Source organism: Sebastes fasciatus, chromosome 4 (genome assembly GCF_043250625.1).
Source record: "Sebastes fasciatus isolate fSebFas1 chromosome 4, fSebFas1.pri, whole genome shotgun sequence".
Lineage (NCBI taxonomy): Eukaryota > Metazoa > Chordata > Actinopteri > Perciformes > Sebastidae > Sebastes > Sebastes fasciatus.
In genome coordinates this window covers 20,893,740-20,919,350 of record NC_133798.1, presented here as the reverse complement: position 1 = coordinate 20,919,350, position 25,611 = coordinate 20,893,740, and the positions used below count along the sequence as shown (strand labels likewise).

General features: G+C 40.3%; 1 protein-coding gene and 1 long non-coding RNA gene across 2 annotated transcripts; both read right to left on the bottom strand.

Moving 5' to 3' along the window:
• Positions 1-37: 37 nt before the first annotated feature.
• LOC141766855 (mucin-5AC-like) lies at positions 38-19,354 on the bottom strand. Its single transcript, XM_074634032.1, has 32 exons — positions 19,242-19,354; positions 16,943-17,042; positions 16,675-16,707; positions 16,317-16,578; positions 16,092-16,206; positions 15,203-15,293; positions 15,009-15,121; positions 14,714-14,924; positions 14,487-14,612; positions 13,280-13,397; positions 13,059-13,197; positions 12,841-12,945; positions 12,661-12,730; positions 12,428-12,565; positions 12,179-12,343; positions 12,001-12,095; positions 11,760-11,886; positions 11,419-11,674; positions 9,784-9,833; positions 9,572-9,672; positions 9,323-9,477; positions 9,064-9,202; positions 8,879-8,986; positions 8,606-8,785; positions 8,279-8,518; positions 8,018-8,174; positions 7,683-7,811; positions 7,297-7,447; positions 5,775-5,818; positions 5,461-5,649; positions 488-5,354; positions 38-197 (listed from the first exon to the last, which is right to left on the bottom strand). Exons 2-32 carry the CDS (start codon positions 17,019-17,021, stop codon positions 38-40), a joined length of 8,913 nt encoding a protein of 2,970 aa, XP_074490133.1. The 5' UTR covers positions 17,022-17,042; positions 19,242-19,354.
• A 3,710-nt stretch (positions 19,355-23,064) lies between these two features.
• On the bottom strand, positions 23,065-24,845 carry LOC141766142 (uncharacterized). The gene is made up of 4 exons (XR_012593574.1): positions 24,664-24,845; positions 24,046-24,128; positions 23,307-23,408; positions 23,065-23,209 (listed from the first exon to the last, which is right to left on the bottom strand). It is a non-coding gene; the product is annotated as an uncharacterized LOC141766142 (long non-coding RNA).
• Positions 24,846-25,611: the final 766 nt, after the last annotated feature.

Genomic DNA, 25,611 nt, shown 5'->3' with positions numbered 1-25,611 from the left:
AGGCTTTTCTGTGGTTTTTACTGGGGTGCTGGGTCCTTTAGTTGTTGTGGCAGCAGTAGTTTGTTCCTTCTTTGTGGTTGTGTCGGGTCTTTCTGCGGTTGTGGTTGTTGTGGCGGGTTTTTCTGTACTTATGGTTGTTGTGGTGGGCTTTTCTGTGGATGTTGCTGAGGTTGTAGTGGACCTTCCTTTGGTTGTTGCTGTGGTGGAATGCTCACATGTGTTAATGCAGCATTTCACTCGTATTTCATAGTCCAAACACAGAGGAGGTATACCTTGTTCTTTGTTAATACAGATCAGTCCATCTTGTGGGTTGCATTTTACTTTTTGACCTAGGTCTTTCAAAGAAATACCAGGGTATTGTTCTGCTCGACATTCTATTTCCAGATGTTTTCTACAAAAACTCAGATCTGGATTAGTAATTTTATCAATGGGTTCATAATCTCCACCATTGGTGTAATCAGGATAATTATTGTTTGTCCAATCTGACCACTTACAAACATAGCAATCAGTGGATGTTGTGGTAGGTTTTCTTGTGGTTGTTGCAGCAGTAGTGCCTGTTGTTCCTGGGGTGGTGGGCCTTTCTGTGGTTGTTGCGGATTCTACTGTGATTGTGGGTGTTTTTGTTGGAGTTTCAGTTGTTTTTGTGGTAAGCTTTTCTGTGGTTTTTACTGGGGTGCTGGGTCCTTCAGTTGTTTTGGCAGCAGTAGTTTGTTCCTTTTCTGTGGTTGAGATGGGTTTTTCTGTGATTGTGGTTGTTGTGGTGGGGCTTTCTGTGATTGTGATAATGGTGGTTGTTGTGATAGGCTTTTCTGTGGTTTTTACTGGGGGGCTGGGTCCTTCAGTTGTTGTGGCAGCAGTAGTTTGTTCCTTTTCTGTGGTTGTGGTGGGTTTTTCTGTGATTGTGGTTGTTGTGGTGGGGCTTTCTGTGATTGTGATAATGGTGGTTGTTGTGATAGGCTTTTCTGTGGTTTTTACTGGGGGGCTGGGTCCTTCAGTTGTTGTGGCAGCAGTAGTTTGTTCCTTTTCTGTGGTTGTGGTGGGTTTTTCTGTGATTGTAGTTGTAGTGATAGGCTTTTCTGTGGTTTTTACTGGGGTGCTGGGTCCTTTAGTTGTTGTGGCAGCAGTAGTTTGTTCCTTCTTTGTGGTTGTGTCGGGTCTTTCTGCGGTTGTGGTTGTTGTGGCGGGTTTTTCTGTACTTATGGTTGTTGTGGTGGGCTTTTCTGTGGATGTTGCTGAGGTTGTAGTGGACCTTCCTTTGGTTGTTGCTGTGGTGGAATGCTCACATGTGTTAATGCAGCATTTCACTCGTATTTCATAGTCCAAACACAGAGGAGGTATACCTTGTTCTTTGTTAATACAGATCAGTCCATCTTGTGGGTTGCATTTTACTTTTTGACCTAGGTCTTTCAAAGAAATACCAGGGTATTGTTCTGCTCGACATTCTATTTCCAGATGTTTTCTACAAAAACTCAGATCTGGATTAGTAATTTTATCAATGGGTTCATAATCTCCACCATTGGTGTAATCAGGATAATTATTGTTTGTCCAATCTGACCACTTACAAACATAGCAATCAGTGGATGTTGTGGTAGGTTTTCTTGTGGTTGTTGCAGCAGTAGTGCCTGTTGTTCCTGGGGTGGTGGGCCTTTCTGTGGTTGTTGCGGATTCTACTGTGATTGTGGGTGTTTTTGTTGGAGTTTCAGTTGTTTTTGTGGTAAGCTTTTCTGTGGTTTTTACTGGGGTGCTGGGTCCTTCAGTTGTTGTGGCAGCAGTAGTTTGTTCCTTTGCTGTGGTTGTGGTGGGTTTTTCTGTGATTGTGGTTGTTGTGGTGGGGCTTTCTGTGATTGTGATAATGGTGGTTGTTGTGATAGGCTTTTCTGTGGTTTTTACTGGGGGTCTGGGTCCTTCAGTTGTTGTGGCAGCAGTAGTTTGTTCCTTTGCTGTGGTTGTGGTGGGTTTTTCTGTGATTGTGGTTGTTGTGGTGGGGCTTTCTGTGATTGTGATAATGGTGGTTGTTGTGATAGGCTTTTCTGTGGTTTTTACTGGGGGGCTGGGTCCTTCAGTTGTTGTGGCAGCAGTAGTTTGTTCCTTTTCTGTGGTTGTGGTGGGTTTTTCTGTGATTGTGGTTGTTGTGGTGGGGCTTTCTGTGATTGTGATAATGGTGGTTGTTGTGATAGGCTTTTCTGTGGTTTTTACTGGGGGGCTGGGTCCTTCAGTTGTTTTGGCAGCAGTAGTTTGTTCCTTTTCTGTGGTTGAGATGGGTTTTTCTGTGATTGTGGTTGTTGTGGTGGGACTTTCTGTGATTGTGGTTGTTGTGGGTTTTTCTGTGGCTGTTGTAGTTGTAATTCTAACCACGGGTTCTGCTGATTGTGCTGTTGTAACCAATGTATTTGTAACTACTTCAGAGGTTGTTGTGATGGGTTTTTTAGTTGTTGTAACAGTAGTAGTAATGGGTTTTTCTGTGGTTGTTGTGGATTCTTCTGTGATAATGGGTGTTTCAGTTATTTTTGTGGTAAGCTTTTCTGTGGTTTTTACTGGGGTGCTGGGTCCTTCAGTTGTTGTGGCAGCAGTTGTTTGTTCCTTTTCTGTGGTTGTGGTGGGTTTTTCTGTAATTGTGGTTGGTGTGGTGGGTTTTTCTGTGATTTTTACTGGGGTGCTGGGTCCTTCAGTTGTTGTGGCAGCAGTAGTTTGTTCCTTTTCTGTGATTGTGGTGGGTTTTTCTGTGATTGTGGTTGTTGTGGTGGGGCTTTCTGTGATTGTGATAATGGTGGTTGTTGTGATAGGCTTTTCTGTGGTTTTTACTGGGGGGCTGGGTCCTTCAGTTGTTGTGGCAGCAGTAGTTTGTTCCTTTTCTGTGGTTGTGGTGGGTTTTTCTGTGATTGTGGTTGTTGTGGTGGGGCTTTCTGTGATTGTGATAATGGTGGTTGTTGTGATAGGCTTTTCTGTGGTTTTTACTGGGGGGCTGGGTCCTTCAGTTGTTGTGGCAGCAGTAGTTTGTTCCTTTTCTGTGGTTGTGGTGGGTTTTTCTGTGATTGTAGTTGTAGTGATAGGCTTTTCTGTGGTTTTTACTGGGGTGCTGGGTCCTTTAGTTGTTGTGGCAGCAGTAGTTTGTTCCTTCTTTGTGGTTGTGTCGGGTCTTTCTGCGGTTGTGGTTGTTGTGGCGGGTTTTTCTGTACTTATGGTTGTTGTGGTGGGCTTTTCTGTGGATGTTGCTGAGGTTGTAGTGGACCTTCCTTTGGTTGTTGCTGTGGTGGAATGCTCACATGTGTTAATGCAGCATTTCACTCGTATTTCATAGTCCAAACACAGAGGAGGTATACCTTGTTCTTTGTTAATACAGATCAGTCCATCTTGTGGGTTGCATTTTACTTTTTGACCTAGGTCTTTCAAAGAAATACCAGGGTATTGTTCTGCTCGACATTCTATTTCCAGATGTTTTCTACAAAAACTCAGATCTGGATTAGTAATTTTATCAATGGGTTCATAATCTCCACCATTGGTGTAATCAGGATAATTATTGTTTGTCCAATCTGACCACTTACAAACATAGCAATCAGTGGATGTTGTGGTAGGTTTTCTTGTGGTTGTTGCAGCAGTAGTGCCTGTTGTTCCTGGGGTGGTGGGCCTTTCTGTGGTTGTTGCGGATTCTACTGTGATTGTGGGTGTTTTTGTTGGAGTTTCAGTTGTTTTTGTGGTAAGCTTTTCTGTGGTTTTTACTGGGGTGCTGGGTCCTTCAGTTGTTTTGGCAGCAGTAGTTTGTTCCTTTTCTGTGGTTGAGATGGGTTTTTCTGTGATTGTGGTTGTTGTGGTGGGGCTTTCTGTGATTGTGATAATGGTGGTTGTTGTGATAGGCTTTTCTGTGGTTTTTACTGGGGGGCTGGGTCCTTCAGTTGTTGTGGCAGCAGTAGTTTGTTCCTTTGCTGTGGTTGTGGTGGGTTTTTCTGTGATTGTGGTTGTTGTGGTGGGGCTTTCTGTGATTGTGATAATGGTGGTTGTTGTGATAGGCTTTTCTGTGGTTTTTACTGGGGGGCTGGGTCCTTCAGTTGTTGTGGCAGCAGTAGTTTGTTCCTTTTCTGTGGTTGTGGTGGGTTTTTCTGTGATTGTGGTTGTTGTGGTGGGGCTTTCTGTGATTGTGATAATGGTGGTTGTTGTGATAGGCTTTTCTGTGGTTTTTACTGGGGGGCTGGGTCCTTCAGTTGTTGTGGCAGCAGTAGTTTGTTCCTTTTCTGTGGTTGTGGTGGGTTTTTCTGTGATTGTAGTTGTAGTGATAGGCTTTTCTGTGGTTTTTACTGGGGTGCTGGGTCCTTTAGTTGTTGTGGCAGCAGTAGTTTGTTCCTTCTTTGTGGTTGTGTCGGGTCTTTCTGCGGTTGTGGTTGTTGTGGCGGGTTTTTCTGTACTTATGGTTGTTGTGGTGGGCTTTTCTGTGGATGTTGCTGAGGTTGTAGTGGACCTTCCTTTGGTTGTTGCTGTGGTGGAATGCTCACATGTGTTAATGCAGCATTTCACTCGTATTTCATAGTCCAAACACAGAGGAGGTATACCTTGTTCTTTGTTAATACAGATCAGTCCATCTTGTGGGTTGCATTTTACTTTTTGACCTAGGTCTTTCAAAGAAATACCAGGGTATTGTTCTGCTCGACATTCTATTTCCAGATGTTTTCTACAAAAACTCAGATCTGGATTAGTAATTTTATCAATGGGTTCATAATCTCCACCATTGGTGTAATCAGGATAATTATTGTTTGTCCAATCTGACCACTTACAAACATAGCAATCAGTGGATGTTGTGGTAGGTTTTCTTGTGGTTGTTGCAGCAGTAGTGCCTGTTGTTCCTGGGGTGGTGGGCCTTTCTGTGGTTGTTGCGGATTCTACTGTGATTGTGGGTGTTTTTGTTGGAGTTTCAGTTGTTTTTGTGGTAAGCTTTTCTGTGGTTTTTACTGGGGTGCTGGGTCCTTCAGTTGTTGTGGCAGCAGTAGTTTGTTCCTTTTCTGTGGTTGTGGTGGGTTTTTCTGTGATTGTGGTTGTTGTGGTGGGTTTTTCTGTGGGTGTTGTAGTTGTAATCGTAACCACGGTTGAAGGTGCTGTTGTAACTACTGTATTTGTAACAACTTTAGAGGTTGTTGTGGTGGGTTTTTCAGTTGTTGTAACAGCAGTAGTAATGGGTTTTTCTGTGGTTGTTTTGCTTGTGCTGGATGTAACTATGCCAGTGGTGGATGGAGGTTTCGAGGATGATGGCACTGTTGTTGTTGATGACCTTGTCGAAAACCTTGGTGTTGAGAAGGTCTGAATTGTTGTTACGGCCTCAGTTGTAACACTTGGAGTGGGAGACGTTTGAGTTGTTGTGGTCGTTTTTTCTGTGATTGTCAAAAAAAGAAGAAGATTAAATCATTTCTTTAAAAGGGAAAAGTGGATTTTGGAAGTCTTCCACACCTATCAATTTTTGAAGTCTCTTATTCTTACCACTTGTTGAAAAGACAAAGCCTGTTGTTGTTGACTGGGTGGGTACAGTTGTAGAGCAAGGGCCTATGGTTCTGTTAATATTTCCTTCTTCTGCACAAACAGCTGTGATACAGGTTCCATCTCCATCATGTGTGTCATAAACTATACCTCCATACTTGTACGTACGTCCCATATATGAACAAGTGCAAGCTGCAAAATAAATAAATATAAAAGAATTATATGAATCTTTATTGTTTCAATATATTCATACTATTGTCTTTTCAATTAATTTGTAGGTTATGATCAATCATAGAAATGGTCATAGCCATACTCACCTTGGACGCCATAGCTGCAATCCATCTTTGTTGAAGAACAATAACTAAAAGGTAAATAGAAGAAAGGAGTAAACACAATGTATGAACACATAGGGTACTATCTTGGTGTTGGGGCACGGCACAGAACGCAGCATCGCACCAAAGTGGTATTTTCTTGGGACGCACTGATGCTATTTCCTTGACTGCGCTGGATTGGTAACTTGCTGTGCACCCAGTGGCAGGAGAGGCACGGCAGAAGGTGTGGCAAGAATGAGGCGTCAGCGCACTTGTGTTCCATAATATTTTGGTCACTTTATTTGGTGAAGGCACATTCATATAAAACATAATTTGCTTGTTTTTCCACTTTTAGTCTACATTCTTCTACTAACTGACATGTGATCATGCCAGCAAGAGAGAATACAAATTGACGAGTGATTCCTAGCACCATATTCCATCCACAATAGCTATTAGCCTATACTGATGACCTTTCATTAACTGTACACTAGTGACTCTTTTCAGAATTATCTGAGGGCACAGGTATCTGCCTCATCTGCAGTCTCTAATTGGAGTGATGCACACTGTCAAGGAACAATTACACATGGCAGATCTGCTGGTTAAATTTTGTGCAACAAGCAACAGATTGTTGCAAAGTAACCACAGAAACCTCTGTGCTAATGCACACTTCAAAGTTGTTCTATAACTAACTTTTCTACAGTTTCTACTGCAGTGTAAATCAACAGACATGTTGGAGACTGAGGCATTAAAAACAGGTCACACAGTTCCATGAATAATCATAGACCAATTAAAACTTCTCTCTCAGGACTGTCAATTCCTGCCAGTCTGCCCCTGGTGTGTCCATCCAAACACCGGGCAAGACTACATGCAGGTTTCATGTAAAAAAGATCTAACTGAATCAAACTTTAAATCTAATTTCAGAAATAATAAAAATACAACATGCAACTGCAGATGGTTATTGTATGGATTGCGATGATAAATAAAATCGTGCATTTCCTTTGAGGAAAACTCTCTACAGGGTTCCCAAACTGTGCAAACATTCCCAAACATTACAGGGAGAGCCCTGTGTATTAAGGGGATGAAAGTAACAAATCTGATTGACCATGATCGTGACAACCTCTAACAAGCCCAATTATAATGTTCTGATTTCACTCTTTATCCAAGTGCGCCCCAGGTGTGTCTGGCCACAAAATTACCAAAAATGCGTGGTATATCTCTAAGGAACCGGCCAATGCGCACTTAACTGTGATCTGCGCCGTGCTGCAGAATTTGTGAAAATAGAGTCCTCATGTCTTATGTTACTGTCTTGTTTTTAATTATTTTCACAATAATTAATGTATTTACTAAATAAATAAGGATTAATAATGCTGCAATAAAATAGTTTTTCCACTTTAAAATATAGCTAAACAACATGATTGTATGATATTAGTATACTATATTTCATTGTGCCAGCTTTGTAAAAACAATATAAAGGTTATCATTAACTTTTGCACTAACTGCAGCATTAACAATAAGGAAAGTGACCTACCAGGTGTGACAGTTCTCCTTCGTAGGCATGAGCGCCCCTTCTTTATAATGCTTCCCTTCATTATCATAGCAGCCACATTTTTCCTGTGGCACACACTTCATGGTATCTTCTTCCAGATAAGATCGTTCAGGTAGGCAACTTGGGTAGCATCCTTAAAAAGTTAAACGTTACTGTAAATTGCAGAACTCGCACAGAATAGGTACAGACAGGAAGTCTAGCCTAAATCATGTGAGAATATATGAGTGGTTAACGTGAATGAAAAGACAATAACACGACAAGAGCACAATGTGCTTAACCGATGGGCTTACTAGAAAACATCATGCATGGCTAACTCTCTAATTATAATCTTAAAAATACATAAACTATTACTTTCATGTTATTTCTACCTTCTAGTGCTGGAATGTGATTGTAGCATACTCCTGAGGGATTCCTGCATGTCTTCATGCATGGTTTTCCACAAGGCTCATAGTGCCATTCACACTCTCCATCAGCGTTGTAATAATCACAGAATAGAGCTAATGAAACAAAAGAAAGGAATATTAACAAGATACAATAAAAGATTACTTAATCATGTGTAACATCTTCATAATAAAATGAGGGTCAGGCTTTATTTGCAAATGATATCATTTAAATGACAAAGGGGATGCTGACAGATGGTGATTATGATCACACGTTTTATTTTTTGTTTATCTCCTCACAGAAACACAAATAAAACACTCACGGCAGATTGTGGGAGTTCTCCATCTCACGCAGGCTCCGGCCTCATTACAGGCTGCTGCATAGGCTGCGACAGCCGAGCAGAAACACTCACAATCTCCTCCTGAGTTGCAGGAACACGTGTCCTTCACACAGGCATCATAATAGTTTTGTGGATCCACCTTTTTTGAAAGAAATAATTGTAAATGTAAGTAGAGGCTGAATTATAATCTGATTGCTAATTATACAGAAAGTGATTGAGACAGTTACTTGGCAGATTTCTTACCTTTGAATGGCAAACAGCAAATACTTTACTGTTGATAATGCTGCAGTGTTTTAAAGCCCATGCCTGCCTGTGTGAGTACAGACTGCAGGGATTTTTGTGTGCGTGTGCATTGGGGCAAAGATGTGTCGCTTTCCAACTGTTTCCAAACTCAAGGGCTTCAACCACAACTTCTTTGTTTCTGGTGGTGAAATCGTTCTTGATATTCCCGTCGTAATTCCCACACAGACCACAGATTTTTCCCTAGGATAAAATGAGATCTAGTTAATTTGTAAAATGGCAACCTCATGTAACATTTATCTGAACGCCTATGTATATCTCCTCACCCACCTTGAATGTGGGCTTGAGTTTGATCATGAGTGTTGTCTTCTTATTCCAAATGAGAATAAGACCATTCTTTGCCTCGATGACAATATACATGCCCATAGTGTGGACTTTATAGGGTATCTCCACCCCTGTGCTTTGTTTGATAACTCTGACACTTTCCTCTGAAAGAACAATTTCATTGTTCTGAAAGAAACAAAACATGCTCATTTGTAATCTTGCAATGTTATTTTCAGCATTTTAAAAATCATTTTACACACATATGATAGTGTTATATACCCCTAAGAAGAGCTTGATAGCAGTGGAGCAGATGCTTTCACTTGTTCCACATGGGATGCTCTCAGTCAGGACCCTAAAGGTGCCATTCATATCGTCCCCACAGTGATCCTGCAAAGTATTGATGTCAGTATTACAAGATTGACTTTTGACAAATCACAAAGACTAAATATAAGTCTGTGCAATACCTCAGTGAAGATGTAGCCACAATCCCCGTTAAAGGAGAATTTCTTTTCATCAAAAGTGATGTAATGCCCTTCTCCATATATGGTACAGGTTCCATCACACTCACGGTCTGTACATTCCCATTTTCTGCTTTTGCAAGTGCTATGATTTAATGAAGTGATATCAAGTTATATATCCACAAATTAAAAAAAAACACACACACACACACAACAGTGAACTGACACAACGCTACATTAGTGTGGAAAGAATTAAAGGGCTCACCAGGTATTGCAGTCCACAGTTACAGTCTGTCCAGAATTATAGGAATCTCCATTATATGTGCATGGACAGTTCTCCTTCGTAACACAGCCTCCTTTACCATCAGACAGCAGGTCATCCGGGCATACACAGCTTGACACACACTGTGTACTACTGACCTATACAGTGTAACAGCAAAGTATTTAACATGCTGCTACAATATACATGTGTAGAATATTCAACAACAGCCATGAACCAGTATCTCAATCTTACACATTCTGTGTCCAGTGTCTGGCAGCTTTTTTGGCAGTCGGATCCTTCGTCACCTGGCTTTGTGCTTGAGCAGTTGAAGAAAACCATTGGCTTGGTGCATGCTGAAGACAATGATAGTGTGTTACAAAGGAGACCGCTGTATGCTGAGTGTTGCTCATACTGTGCTTTGCTATAGAAGGAATACTACGATGAGCTGAGTGCTTTGTACTTACAATGACTTATTTGTTTTCCTGTACAGCTTAGTTTTCCATTACGGCAGGTGCTGAAATGCATAAAAACACACGCATGGTTAATTATTGCTCAATTTCTTGTTAAAGCAAAAACAATCTAGGACAGTGGTTCCCAACTGGTCTAGCCTTTAGGATCCGCAATTGAACTTATCCTTAAGTCAGTGTATACACACCAACTTGACGGTTTGCAGAGAGCTGGTGACTATTTTAACACATATTGAGTAAAAAGCCGTGCACAGCTGATTGGTCACTGGTCTATCACACATTCAAACAGATAGTCACATTCACATTGGCAGTTTAGTGATTCCAATTCACAGAATACTGATTCTGGATTTGGGGATTAAACCAAAGCCTCGAGAGGAAACCCACGCAAACAAGAGGTTAAACCCAGAAACTTCTTGCTGTCCACTAAACCAACATGCCACTCCATCAAAATGAAAATCAGTATAAACAGTGCAAATGGAGCATAAAACCCAATGAAATAAAAAGCACTGCACTGCATCAGCAATATAAATAGGCATAATGGTCAGTGTATCTTTTGGTCATTTGATTTTCCTTTCACAAAAGGATGTTAAAAAACAAAAAATGAGTGGTTATTTAATTTTCATTTTAAAATACAAAAATGTATATTGAAATACAAGCTGTTTTTCTTTATCAGGGTCAAAAAGGCATGACCTAAACTTAAAAAACGGGTTGATTTTGATTTTCTATTTCTAAAAACAAAAAATGAAATCACCAGAAGACAGAAACGTAAAAACGCCCCGTTTTTTTCACATCATGTGACCGGAAGTTGCAATTTACAAAGTAAGAGCACGTATGACGACGGTGTGTCATGTCTTCTTCCCTGAGACACAATCTTTTATTGTTTAAAAAAACTACGTACTGATCCATGTCCATCACCTTCGGTTACATAGCAGCACCATGCTTCTTTTTCTATCTCATACACAGCACCGTCCTCATACGCGCTCTTACTTTGTAAATGACAACTTCCAGTCACAGACTATGAAAAAACGGAAAACGGGGCGTTGTTTTCGTTTCTGTCATCTAGTGATTTTATTTTTTGTTTTTAGAAATAAAATTTTTAAATCAACCCGTTTTTTAAGTTTAGTTCATCCCCTTTTTGACCCCGATAAAGAAAAACGTCTTGTATTTCAATATTAATTTTTGTATTTTAAAATGAAAATCCAATAACCACTCATTTTTTGTTTTTTTATCATCCGTTTGTGAAAGGAAAATCGAATGACCGAAAGATGCACTGACCCATAATAATAAGAAAAAAGCAATAAAGCATTCGCTTTGCTGATAAGAATAAAGAGAAGAAAAGTTGTTTACAGTCTAGATTCCAAGCAAGGCCAGTGAAAGCAGTACTTCACTACATACAACATACTGTCTGTTGGTTTAAGCAGCAGTGGGTAGAATTGGAGCAAATATGATTAAAAACTAATTATTTTTATAAAACGGTCACTATATCCTGACAGTAGTGCATGAGACAGGTAATCTGAAAAAAAATCATGTTCACTACCTTCAGCCGACTAATAAAAGCATAAAATAACCCCAAAATAATGAGAAAAAAATACTCCTCTGCTTCAATTTTAGTAGAAATATTAAAATCCTCACCAAGTTTGTGCATGGACCTTGATGACCTGCCCGGGGCGTACCAGCTTGTCTATCACATGACAGGGGCATTGTGAGGCTGACACACACTTTCCATTCTCATTGAGGTAAGTTCCTTCAGCGCAGCCGCAGCCATCAAGCGGGGTAAATTTAATCTCACATGTCGAGTCTGACTGACTAAGAGATTGGCAGGTGCGACCACAGCTCGTCATTTGGTAGCCATACACAAAAGTAGAAGGGCAGCCAGTCGTGTATTTCTCTTTTGAAAGGAAACAGGTTAATTTAGTGTTTGAATATTATAAATAAATATAAACTTTTATTTCACATTTGATAGTTTAACTTACGGCATGCCGTGCTCTTCCATCCATTCAATAAGACACCTTCAGCGGCACATGCGTGGACATAGGAGGATAAGGCAGCGCACATGCACTCCTCACTGTTATCACAGGCGCAGGTGTCATAAATACAAGACTGCGGAGAGAAGCAGCAAAAAGCTAAATGAATAGTTGAAATGTTAAATAAGTGAACTAACACAAATGCACATACAGTACATCAGACTGTATGCAAAAATAAATCACTACTTACAGCATGATAGACTTCTGGGTTTATTACAGAATGGCACTTTGCAAAAATCCCTTTTGCGTCTGACAGCAAGGCGCACCAGTGTTTGGCATATTTCTCTACAAAAACAAATAAACATGTTTATTGGTAAAATGTTGTGAAGAATGATATTAAAATATAGAGTACGACATCTGTGACCTACCCTTGTTTATGCTCAAAATGCAGGGGTCCCCGAGTATGTTTGTCACATCAGGGCAGCTTGTTTTGGACTTCCACGTGTTGACGAATGTCCCAGCCGTTCCCTCAGTCAATCCATTTGTGGTTCTGAAGTCATCAGCTTCCACATCGTTAAAATCTCCACAAAGACCTGGATTAACATAATGATACTTAATACAAAACTCACTGCAAAAGTTGGATATTTTGCACTGTAATCAAAAAAAGTAAAACACACCCTTGAGTTTTCCCTTATTGGAAACACTGGCTTTGATGTAGACCTGCATAATGGGTGAAAGCTGGATCTCGAGGTCAAGCCCATATTCGGTGTGGACTACAATGAAGAATGTCGATGGGCGGAAGACTGTTACGCCGGCTGCAAGGGGAAAAACATTTTCACATTGAATAAAGAGACTGTTTTAATTTGAGCAATTATATGTATATATATATATAAAAGAACCAACTCCTCACCCATGAAAAGAGGCAGCTGAGTGATCACTTTGTTATACAAAACATGTCCGTTAGCTTCAACAACAATCATCTGGGAAAGAAATGACAATATGTTAAAAACCTCAGGGTATATCTAAACCTTTCCAACAGCTATGAAATGGAGAAAAAAGCTATCACTTTATTAGGAGACTGTAATTTTACCATGTCTTTATGTAGCAGTAGGGTGACTGCAGCCAGGCAAGTTGATTTTTCTGATCTTTTACATTTGGCCAGGTCACCAAGGACACTGAGAGTCCCATTAGTTTTCTAAAGTCAAGAAGATAAATATGCACTTCATTACAAACTGCTTGGTTATTTACAAGTATTGTTACTTAGTTTGTGGATTAAAGGATGCATTAATTCAAGTTTAAAAGCCTCACCTTGGAGAGAACATAAGAGCAGTCTCCATGGAAAGAATATGTTTTATCATCATAGGTGGAGATGTGGCTGCCACCCAGCACGGAGCAGATACCAGGACAGTCTAGATCCTTACAGCGCCACTTACCCTGGGTACAGGTGCTGTCAACAGAGTTAAGTCAGTTCAACTGAACAGATCACCTTAAATACACTCGTTATAAACATTATATTGAAGAGTAATTACCAAGTTTGACATGTCTTTGAGTATGATTCTCCTGGTTTGTATGGCTTGCCATTGTGTAAGCAGGAGCACGTTTCAGCAGGAACGCACCCACTTTGTGTAATGTCGTCAAAGAGAGTCCCTTGGGAGAAACATAATGACGTGATTAATCTGGTCTGTAAAGTAAACGGCTCTACACAATGCAAACCCCATTAATAATTTATGCGCCTGAATTATCAACATAAACTATATTTTTTGTCATTTTAAACGGACTGTTTGTAAGAATCAGAAATGCTTGTTAACAGTGACACCTGTAGCAGTTAAGTCAACGAAAGTCAGCGTCGGGCTCGTGCTTGGTCTCGCTCTACATAGACATGAACAAGCATCGCTCAACACAGTGAGGCGACACACAGAGTACAGCAGAGACTCTGGCCCTGGAGACCAAAGCTACGGTCTCCCCCGCGTCCTCCGACCGCGGCCTACACTGTTTAACAGACGGGCTTCACTAGATATAACTTTGCAGTTTTGGTGTTTCCGTGTAGTTTGTGTTGGAGTCTTATCTGAACAGCGTAGCCACAAGCGAGCGCGCATGGGACACCGACCCGGATTGATTTATACGTGTAAGAAGTTACAAACAGTCCCTTTAACATATTTTTAATGGATGTCACAGAAACCATGGCTTAACAGGCAAAATCTTGAATATATCCACATATGTCCATCCAAAATCAAAACAAATCTGCATTAAATCCAAGCACCTCATTTAGATTTCATTGTCCATGGCCTGACATCTTCCACTGTTAATTTGCAGTACATTAGGTTTCACAGTTGTATACGTGCACCTAAATGATCGCAGCCAAATTTACGTGCAAAATTGAGATGCTAACTGTACAAAGAAGAGTGTTGAGAGGACAAATGCAACGAAAGTGATAACCTCACTATATTAACATGACGTAAATGATACAGTATTTGTAGGCAACTAAATACCAAAACACAGGCGCTAGACTGCCACTAAAACTATAACTTCTTCTGAAACTAATAACTTGTTACAACAACTTGACAGTAATTCAACAGCATGAATTACAAAAGTTGCACACCAACTGTAAAAGTCAAGAGCACAGATAAAGTAATTACAGAGTATGAATTAATGAAGTGTGTGAACGCAAATAAAGCCCTCTGACATCTGCTGGACTACAAACACCATCTGTGCTGGTGTTAAAATCAGGAAACTTACCAGATGGACAGAAACATCCATCTAAGCAGTGATCCTCACACACTTGGCTTCTCTGGGGGTTGCTGCAGGTGTCAGTGCAGGGACTGCCGCATTCTTTATACTCCATGTTGAAAGGGCATTTGTTTGCTATTCAACACAGAAAAAAGTACAATTTAGAAACAGTGATTCTGATATAAATACAGTGAAAACAAGCTCGAACATATAAATGTTTTGATTGCTGTTCTTACAACACAGTTGTGTGGTCTTCCATTGCTGTGGTTTCCCGCCTGCGTGAGCGCACTGACGAGAGTACTCTGATGTGGTTGAACACAAGCACGAAGTACTATTGTTGCAGTGGCACAGGTCCTTCTGACAGGCTTTGATGAAGGCGTCAGTCTCAATCAGCTGTTGACAGCTGAGGAATGCAGGTCCTGACAGCAGGTTCGCACAGAGGTCTTTCTGTGGGTCAAAGTATATGATGTACTTAAATTGTACCTAAATGTTATGTATACAATTATTTGAAGCAAATCCAGTTTCACATACTTGATTTGTACATGTCTGTGCGGCTGGAGAGGAGATTTCTTCACACTCTTCGGTAGGACCATTGACTTTCCAGGACTCCCCATAATATTCAAGAGTTACAGACTCCCCTGTGTCTAGAGGAAAAAGAGTTTTTTAGCGAATATGAAGGCTGATTTTGTGCAGGTTGTTTTTAAGCCTTAGTATTGAGTATTTACCTCCTTTGATGAACTCATCATAAACCTGGACACCGTTGTAGTCACCACATAGGCCACAGGTCTGATTCTGGAATTTTTCATCCAGCTCAACCTAAAAAACAGATGAAAATTTGAATGCAGAAATGGAGAATACATTTCTTAAAGGTACAGTGTGTGGTACAATTTGGTGGCATCTAGAGGTGTGATTGCAGATTGCAACAAACTGAGTACCGCTCCGCTCACTCCTCTATTTCCAAGACTGCGGTAACGAGAGCCAACGAGAGCAAAACAGTTGTTACGTCGTTCGCCTCCCTCAGAGGACATCCTTACCATAATAACACTACTCTAGGAGCCACGTAAGTCAAACGGCGCCTGTCAATACCACAGTTTTGCAATTTGCGGCTCACGTTACCGCAGTTTCACTAGCGTGTTGGAGAACTACGGTGGCTTTAAGGTAACGTAAAAACATGAAAGTCACTCTCTAGAGCCAGTGTTTGGTTTGTCCGTTCTGTAGAAACATGGCGGAGCAACATGACGGACTCCGTGAAGAGGACCCGCTCCCTATGTAGATATGAAGAGCTCATTCTAAGCTAACAAAAACACAATTCTTACTTTCAGATGATTATACACTAATGAAAACATAGTTATGAATATTAGATTCCATTTCTGCTAACAGAGCCAATGAAAAGTTACACACTGTTCCTTTAAATACAGTTAATGTTGTGCATTTTTTCAACAGTTGTTTCCCTTTGATTTAACATCTTTATGTAAATTCTCTAATCTCTCGAACAGCAGTAAAACTATAGTGTAAATATTTTCAGGGCTCAGTGTAAGTTATCAAAATAATATTAAACATCAATATCAGATATTATACATAGGTATGAGGACAGCATATAATGAATACACATACCCAGAGGGCGTCTTCTTCGTTCCACATGATGACCACACCCAGCTTTGCCTCGATTTTGACATAGGAGACGGTTCTTGCAATTGTAATGCCAACCTTGCTGAATGGTATAGTGACACTAGAGGGGGCAAAAAAAAATCATCACAGTAAGACGATAAGACATTAACCATCAATGCAAACCAGCACATCAGCTGCTAATGAAAAGTCACATTATCAAAACAGACTCACAGTTCATTATCGACTTTGATGGAGTCCTTGGCTAATTCCACAACGGCCCCCTCCAGTTTCATAGTGACCGTCTTAATGGTGGCGACCCCATCCATCTCCTGCCGTTGGAACTGAATATCGAAACTCTCGTAGCTTCCCTTACACTGGGACGCAAGGACGTAGTTGCAAGTGGAGGGAAGCTGGAAGAAATCTCCATCGAAAGTCTTGAAATGATAGTTTCCCCAGGTACTGCAGATCTGCTCGTTGTGAGCCTGTCTCACTTCTAGTTTGTGGAGAAAAGAAAACATGCGTACGATATAGTTCAAACTGTACCTGGTTTTTGGTTTGTTATCTTTCATCTTTGAAAAAATAAAATTACCTTTAATTACTGTCATTTTGCTCATCATCTGAACTGTGACAGAAAAAAAGAAAGACACATTATTAATAATGTCAGACAAAAGCAGACGGTTTATATTCATATTATCCAGTACATGCATGAAAAAAGCAACATTCATCCAACACTTTAAGTGGATTTTATAGATTTTTCTTCCCAGGATAGGGTCCTTCATACTTGATAAGACAGTGTAGGACAATACGGTTGGATTTGATATATGCAGCTCTCTCTATGTGCCAGTGAGTGTACATACCAGTGCTGGCTACAAGCAGTCCAAGGTAGATGGTAAGCCATGGTATCACCCATTCAAGTAGCATCCTGGCTGTTCTCATGATCCTTGAGTAGTCCCCGTCCTGATAGGGATGGTTGAGTCAACTGGTTCCACACTACCAATGTCATGTTATATATTTCATTGGGTGTTTGCAGTTAAGGAGGGGTAAAAGAGACATATCGGGTGTCAACCATTGTGGTTTTTGCCTCCATTAAGATCACACCCATGAAGAGGTTGCTTATGATAACATTTCATCTACATACAGTCTGTCTGTGTAAAAAAGCGTCCTCACTCTCAGTCGCTCTCAGTCTCCATAGCTCTATGTTGATCTTTGGTAAACATTAATTGATGTATGTAAGAACAATCTTTTAAGTTCAGCTGTCCTATAGTTTCAGTTGGTGATACATCGCAAAATATGCTTCAATTATGATATACCTATTATTCATGTCCTGTTTTGAGAGGGGAAGATTAGTATTTAGTGTACTTTTCTCACTGATCCATAGCATTTTAAGCTGTGGGTTGTGCCTCCATATTGATTAAGTAAATTCATAGCTCACTTAGTTATACACTATACAAGGCTTATAGACCTTTGAAATGGGTGACTGCCCAGCATGTCCTTTTTCCAGAATCAGATGGGTTCTATGGGTACCCACGAGTCTCTCCTCTACAGACATGCCCACTTTATGATAATCACATGCAGTTTGGGGCAAAAACCATGCAGTTGTTTGCATGCAGTACAAATGTGTTATTTTCACCTTTTCTAAAATGGTGTATTTCATTATTTTTGATAATTTTATAAAATGACCTGTGGTGACCTCTAGGATAATAACAGCCTCATGAAACTTTACAGCCACAAACTAAAGACCTAGAGCATTCAGAGGATGGATGGCTTTCCTAGATAGATTGACAATAAGGTTGTTTCTGAGCAATTTCCACAACAGAAGTGCTCGCCATCGAATCGCTGAAAAATGAAATTCTTGCAGAAATCTCCAAATGTCAAACGTTTTTGATACCAAATCACAGCATGACTTTTTCTATGGTGTTCCTCGAGGTCTTGGTGTCTTAATGTGGTATTTTGGAGGGATTATTGATCATTTTGATCAATTCTTGAGTAGTAAAAAATGGTTAAATTTTGCACCAAATCTGTGTAACAAATGGTATCAACCTAAAAATTGCTGCAACAATTTATGAGACATAAATGAGCATGATGATGGTCATCATATACTTCTATCATAATGTTCTAAACCCTTAAATACTTTTACAATATAATAATATACAATTTATTTCAGAACGTTAAATAACCCTCCAAATTTACGCTCAATTTTGGTGAGGAAAAACTGGCATGGCTATTTTCAAAGGGGTCCCTTGACCTCTGACTTCAAGATATGTGAATTAAAACTCTGAGATGAACTGAGTGAAAACTGTATCTTATAAAACAGATGTTGACAAACCGCATAATTCGCAGCTGAAAAAAGGTAATAAATCGCAATATATCTTATCGCAATACTCAGTATATTGCAAATTTGCAACAAGATCATATCGTGACTTAAGTATCGGGATAATATCGTATCGTGGGGCCTCTGGTCATTCCCACATAGTTAAAATATATATACTTTTTCAGTCCCACGAAAGAAAATTGCTCTGTTGACCAACTGTGGTATAATTGTGGAGCTGTAAAATGTCAGACACAACCCTGTGAAAATAATTTTAATCACAGATATTATTACAATTATATTATTAATTATATGAATACAAAAATAACCAAACCCTGACAAGTCAATAGAGGAGCTGAGTCATAAACAGAGTTGCACCTTTGATAAATTGATAAATACACTCTCTACATCTGCAGTTACTTTGAAACACGGTCACAGGTTGTCATTGGCAAAATGGTCCCCAATCTTAACTGATATGAGTCTGTGAGAGTGCAGACACCAAAGAGAGATAGTGATGGAAAATGAATGAAAGCCCTCATTCTTGAAGTATTTTGGTTTAGTTTCTGTCTGTGTCTATTTGGAAACGTAAATGATCTGAAACCAGTGACAGGCTCAGTGCAAAACATTAACTTCCACATTATAGGATTGTGGGTATGGCTCCTTAACGTAATAACACATCCCTATAATGTGGTAATCAGTCTCAGTGAAATTGAAATTCAACCAGGAATTATAGCTTCAGCAAGTTCGTGCTTAATATAAGGTGAATTAATGACTAATAAGAAAGACGTCTTTCAAGATCAGTTACTGGTTTTGTGGTGAGAGTAGTGGTCATCATCTGTGGGGCCTACCTTCTTCCATCAGCTGTTTTTCACTGGCAACAGGAAAACACCTGGTCAGGTACAGAGGAAATCCTGCTGCACACACACCAGTATCCATCTGTTCCATAACTTGGCTCGGTCACCTAGTGAAACAGAGAAACGTGTAGTGTGAAAGCTATTACAGTCAGATTTACAGTACATGCAATCATTAAAAGATCAAAACAACAATCAACCTTTTGCTGAAATGTTATTCATATAGTTTTGTCATCCACCTGTCTGGATTGTATTACACTGTGGCTTCATATAAATTGCCAGATATAATATTACAGTTACAATACCACACCTTGTATAAATACAAAAACCTTTGGAGTTCAAAATATTTTATCTAGAGCTCTTTGATCAACACTTCTCAGATGTAGCCGCAGCAACACAGCTGACATCAAAGCCTTCTGTAAGCCTTAAAATCTCATTAACACAGGAATAATTTCCAAAACTTACTGAAGGATCTGAATTTAGCGACTGAGACCGTAATGACTTATGCCAAAAAACTGCTGACTTACTATTTCTGGAGAGAAGTTGATCCAGCAACTATAACTTCTGAAACTTTATTTGAATCATCACATATAGGTACATTCATGAAATTTGACATCTGCATTTAACCCATCCTAAGCTTTTAGGAGCAGTAGGCTGCTGCCAAGCGCCCAGGGAGCAACTTGAGGTTCAGTGTCTTGCTCAAGGACACTTCGACATGCAGACAGTGGAGCTGTCATTGGCTCTGCCACAGCCAACCCCGCCACTTAAAATTCATAGCTTCTTAAAGGTACAGTGTGTAATCTGGCGGCATCCAGCGGTGAAGTTGCAGATTGTAACCTCTCCCATGTGCCAAGCGTGTAGAACAACTACAGGGGCCGACGTAAAAACGCAAATGGCCTATCTGCTGTTGTAGGAGTAGAGTGGGTCATTTGGAGCAGAGCCAGTGCGTAGAGTGTGTTTGTGTATACGTGGGAAGTGAGTGGTGAAGCAAGAGAGAGAGAGAGAGAGAGCGGCGACAAATGTGTGTGAGCAAACAAGTGAGCGAGTGGCGCAGAAGACTGTTAGTTTAGCTTTGAGATTATCAAGTGAATGTACAGCAGAAGTTGCAGTTTGTGCAGAAATAAATGCTGCAGCTCCTCGCGACCAACAGAGGTTTACTGTGTCTTGTTTCCCGGTGGCTGAGTGAAGTGACGGGGGTTTACTCCGGAGTGAGTAACGTTATTGACTCCGGCCCAAGCAGGAAAAGTTAACACAGTAGTTTATCCGACAGTAGTTCAACACTCATTTTAAATAAATTATTCTGTTTTTCAAGCTGCATGGCCGGATACATCAACAACTCTCTCTCCATTGCACGAATGGATGACCAGAACATCGTCAACGAGTTTTTACCCAGTCAGATGATCACTCAGGATGGCACGAATGTTTCTTCCTGCAGGTTTGTTCTCCTTTAAGCCATTTATAGTCATGCAAACAGAAAGGCTTGCCATGACAAATAGCAAACAGAAAGGCTTGTCCTGACAAATAGCAAACAGAAAGGCTTGTCCTGACACATAGCAAGCAGAAAGGCTTGTCCTGACGCACAACAAACAGAAGGGTTTGCCTGTTACACAGTAGTTAAAACAGTCAAATTTAAGCTGAAACCTATTAATGAACTGGGGGTTTTCATGGATATGTGTTATATTTTTGTCAGTATTTTAGTTTGTTTAGTCAGCGATTCTGGAGAAAGACTGTTGATATTTGAACTGAACACCCAAACAAATACCCCCCTCCAGATTTACTGTCCCTCTCGCTCCCACTGCCTTTCTCTTTATACATCCATGGCCTTTCTCCTGTCCTGTGAACGAGCACGAACGCTCCTTGTTGCTGATTGGCTGGAACAGTGTTGTATGGCTCAAGTTTGTTTGTTTCCCATTTACAGAGCCAGGGCCGCGTATAGACCAGACTGGCATCGCGTCATCACCAAGGCCACGCCCCAATTTGGGGGATAGAAAACAGAAGATCCCATAGACGTCAATGCAATTTGACGTGTGACGTTTGAAATGTTTGTTTTATAGACATGTCTAATATTTATTTTGCGACCTTGCCTGAAACTGAGGGTTTGCGATACTTTAATGGTTGATCGTCGTGCTTCAGTCTTCCCCTGTCCGAGTGGGTGAATAACCCAACACAGTGGCGGGATATTGCTTATCCGGAAATCTATAAAGTGTTGCAGGCATGACATATTTTTGTAGGCCAACTCGGAAATTAGAATCACACGGGTTCCCTCAACAAAAAGACAATGGGATTTTTCCATTGGGTTTTGGATTATGAAGAAAATAATCTCTGTGGCGAACAAACGTTTATACTACTTACAAGTTTTGTTCCGTAAAATAATATCCACAAATGAACATCACTTTTAGGATGTTTGAGGTGTGAATGCAATCGCCCGAAGTAAAAAGCTAACGTTAGGCTATAAACTAACTACACGGTCGCATGAGCACGAGTATACAAAACGAGGCTGTAAAGGTGGACGAGTCAGCGTGATGACGTCTTGTAGTCTCATTTAGCCACTTGTTAGCAACAGTCTTTTTTAAGACGCGTAAAAGCTTCAAAATTCACAAGTGGAGTATTTACTGACGTATTTTATATTGTAGAACAAAACGTTAAAAACCCTTTAGCTTGTGTTAACTACAGACCTTATTTTAGGCATCTAATTAAAAACCCATTTAAAAAACCCATTGACTTCCAGGCGGGGAAACCGGGTTTTAGGACTCATTCTTGCTGCACTCTATAACATTTGATTGAATCAGCAGGTATCGTTAGGCTAAGTGTTGTCTGTAAATAATCAACCTGTTAATAGCCAACTTTGATCTTTAGGCTGAGATGTAGTTGGGAGTTACTGCTATACTGTGTGACTGAACTGTCACAACATCATTTGAGGATTTACTACACTGACTGTGAATATTCATGTATCTTATTTGCCTCAAATCTCAGTGTGAAAGCCTTGGTTAACCCGCTACAGAAACAGCTTTTCTGCATTTCCCCGTTTCTATCAATATGTGACAGCGAGTTTCTTTCCCCCAAAAGGGGGCACGGCCTTGGCGATGACTCAATGCCGATCTGGTCTATGAACACCAGATTGTTTCTTCAGCGCACACAAACACAACAGACAGTTAGTAGACCGCGAGAAGAAAAGTGTATTGGATTACAAGGAAAAACATAGCCATGTTTGTCCTTGGAGGAGCTCCCAGTAGCCATTTGAATACATGCAAAATAATTTAATGGCATTTGCATGGTATTGTCGGTGTTTGTCCTGGGAGGAGCTCCCAGGACAAACATGGCATTGGGAGCTCCTCCAAGGACAAACATGGCATTGGCCACGTTTGTCTTGGAGGAGCTCCCAATGCCCTGTTAGTAGCTATTTGAGTACATGCAAAATAATTTAATATTCCACTTTTGTTTCCAAGAACCCCAGATGAACCGTAATCATCACGTAAAAGTAATCATACTTTAGCAATTTCAAGCTTTTATAAGGCTAAACGTGCTGTGATGGTCACAGGCTATATGATCATCCCGCCATCTGCAGTGATTAATAACCTCCTGAATAAAAAAACAAAACTGAATGCAATGTTTAAACATTGTTATTGTGGACTCATTGGAGGGTGGTAAAACATAGTTAGCGTGTGAAGGACAAAGTCCCTAAGGCTAGGGCCTGGTTAGTTTGCAGCATGGAGTGTTTGCTGAATGTGTGCACTGTTTGTCTGTATTCAATTTGTTGTTTCACTGCTTTACTGAAATATTTACATCATGGAAATATTTACAATGGTAGTGGTTTCTTTACTCAATACTGAGCCTTTGCAACAATGTCAGGTTAACATTCAGGGCCAATTAATCTTATTCAATTTGTACAGTAATGCAGTGTACATTTTAGGGCATCTTTAAACTTTAGCATCAGTTCTCAGACATCAGGAAACACGGCATGATTCCTTAGACCAGGGCACAGAAAACACATTGTCAAGTAAGGTGTCTTGTGTCAGGCTGATTCAAAACTAAACTGATGGGACACTCAGCAAACAAACTCACCTCATCTTGACTTTGGCCTCCTCACAGCTGTCTGATGCAAAGTAAACGACCTGAAAACCTTCTGATGATGCATTTGTGCTTTGGTGCAATTCTTCAGGCAAGCTGTAAAAAAAACAACACAATAAAGATGTTGCACACATTGAATGAAGGTGCTACAATCTCACAGCACTTACGCTTCAGCCTGCAGATATTTATGTACTTTTATTAGTCGCAAAGACTTTTGACACAAGAAACAGCCTTGTGCTCCAAATTGCTCCTGGGCTCAACTACCTATGGACTGATATCTACATGTTGCACACACTGTATGTATACACCAGCCCAGGAAAGAAAAAGAAGAAGAAATAAGCAATATAAGAGGAATCGAGAAATCACGTTTCACATGCATGTTATCTTAATCTTCAAAGGAACCCTTTAGGAATAACAATCATAAGTTTAAGTCTTGAATTGTTTCCCTTGGTGTTTTCTTTCTTTCTAAGATAAAATAAAAGGTAAACAAACAATGGCTTACAAAATACAACCAAAAAAGGTAAAAAAAAAAAAGACACTCCAAACACAGACATAATTGGAAATGCAAATATGGCAGCAGCACCTCTACATTGCCTTTTCAGCATAACTGTAGTGTACTCTTAACATGATTTATCAGAGACAACAACATTTCTCTTTAGTGTACATGAGATAAATACAAATACAAAACAAGCACTAATGTTCCCCAACATTATCATTTATAACTGTTTCCTACCGTTTTTCAAGCTGACGACCTCCCACAGCCCGCATTGAACGTTTCCTTCCCATCAGCTTTGGCATATTAAACCTAGTAGTCTCCTGATGGCGGGGAGGACAAAACGAAAATATGAGTTGTTTTCTCTTTTCTGCCACTTTAGATTTAATCCAGTAAACAAACTTTAAAAATGTACACGGACCGTACAGCCCCCATTTAGTGCCACACACTAAACACAAAGATGGCTAACCTCCAGAGTTTCAGCAGTTTGGCTGAATTTTGCATATCCTTGACCTGCTGTTGTTAGTTACTAACGTTAGTTGGCACTTTTCTGTTTTTGTTTTTATAACTTATGACTGTACATTTAGATTGTATGGTCCCAGTAGTAGAGGTGAAATGCTACCCCCTATTTGTTTGGAGCATGTGGTCAGATATTACACATTGCACCTTTAACGCTAGCTAGCTTACCACTGTTGTGAACATACACCGCTAGCTAAACTAGGATTAACTGTTGGTAAATGACCTTGAAAGATCGTCAGGGATATTAATAATACAGATTTACAAACTGGGGTTATAGTTAAGATAACCAAAAGACACTTTGTAATATTTTTCCAAATAAACCATTAACATTTTTCATACCATTTGCAACGGCTGCTACCGTTAATTGGACTTCCGGTAGTTCCTGTTAGCCCCCTGACTTCTACGCTGTTGTTACAGAAACCGGGTAAAGTAGTCTATACACCCCCTACTGTTTGACATGGGTATGAACGGCAGCACTGCAATAGCAGAAAATAGTTAAGAGTTTTCTTATTTTCTGGTATCTTCTTTTCCCCCTCCCACCTTTCCCATGTATATAGTATAGTATAGTAGTAGTAGCAGTGGGATAAAATGAAACTATAATCCCCAGCAGGGGAACTGAGCATTACAGCAGCATAAAAATAGACCAGGTAGATATGGATAGGAACAGGAAGTGCTGCAGGGATGACGTATTTTTGTAGGCCAACCAGGAAGTTAGCATCGCCCTGGTTCCCTCCACAAAAAGCCAATGGGATTTTTCCATTGGCTTTTGGATTATTGCAGAAAATAAGCTCTGTGGCAAACACACGTTTATGATACCTACACGTTTTGTTCAGCCAGATAATCTCCACAAATGAACACCGCTTTTATGATTTTTGAACCGTGAATGCAAGTAAAAAGCTAACGTAACGAACTACAACCTGGTCGCATGAACGCGCCTATACACAACGAGGCCGTAAAGGCGGACGAGTCGGCGTGATGACGTTTAGTAGTCTTATTTAGCCACTTGTTAGCAACCGTCTTTATAAAGACGCATCAAAGCTTCAAAATTCACGAGTGGGGTATTTATTGTTGTAGAATAAAATGTTAAAATCTCTTTAGCTTGTGTTCTGCACTCGCCGAAATTGAGCCAATCGCAACGCACGACTGCAGCTTCAGTTACACTGCGCATGTGTTATACCCCATACCCCAAGACTAATGTCCACCCGTGACCCAGCCTCCTTTCCATAGGCCTTGGTTTTAGGACTCATTCCTGTAGCACTCTATTCTAGTGGAGACCCCAAAGTTTTC

What these genes read in the sequence shown, in the direction of transcription:
- LOC141766855 (XM_074634032.1), bottom strand. Translation starts at nt 17,021, where the DNA reads ATGAGAACAGCCAGGATGCTACTTGAATGGGTGATACCATGGCTTACC. An exon ending in TGATGAGTTCATCAAAGGAG is followed by an intron (nt 15,122 to 15,202) that starts GTAAATACTCAA and finishes TTTTTCCTCTAG; the next exon opens with ACACAGGGGAGTCTGTAACT. An exon ending in AACTCAAGCCCACATTCAAG is followed by an intron (nt 8,519 to 8,605) that starts GTGGGTGAGGAG and finishes ATTTTATCCTAG; the next exon opens with GGAAAAATCTGTGGTCTGTG.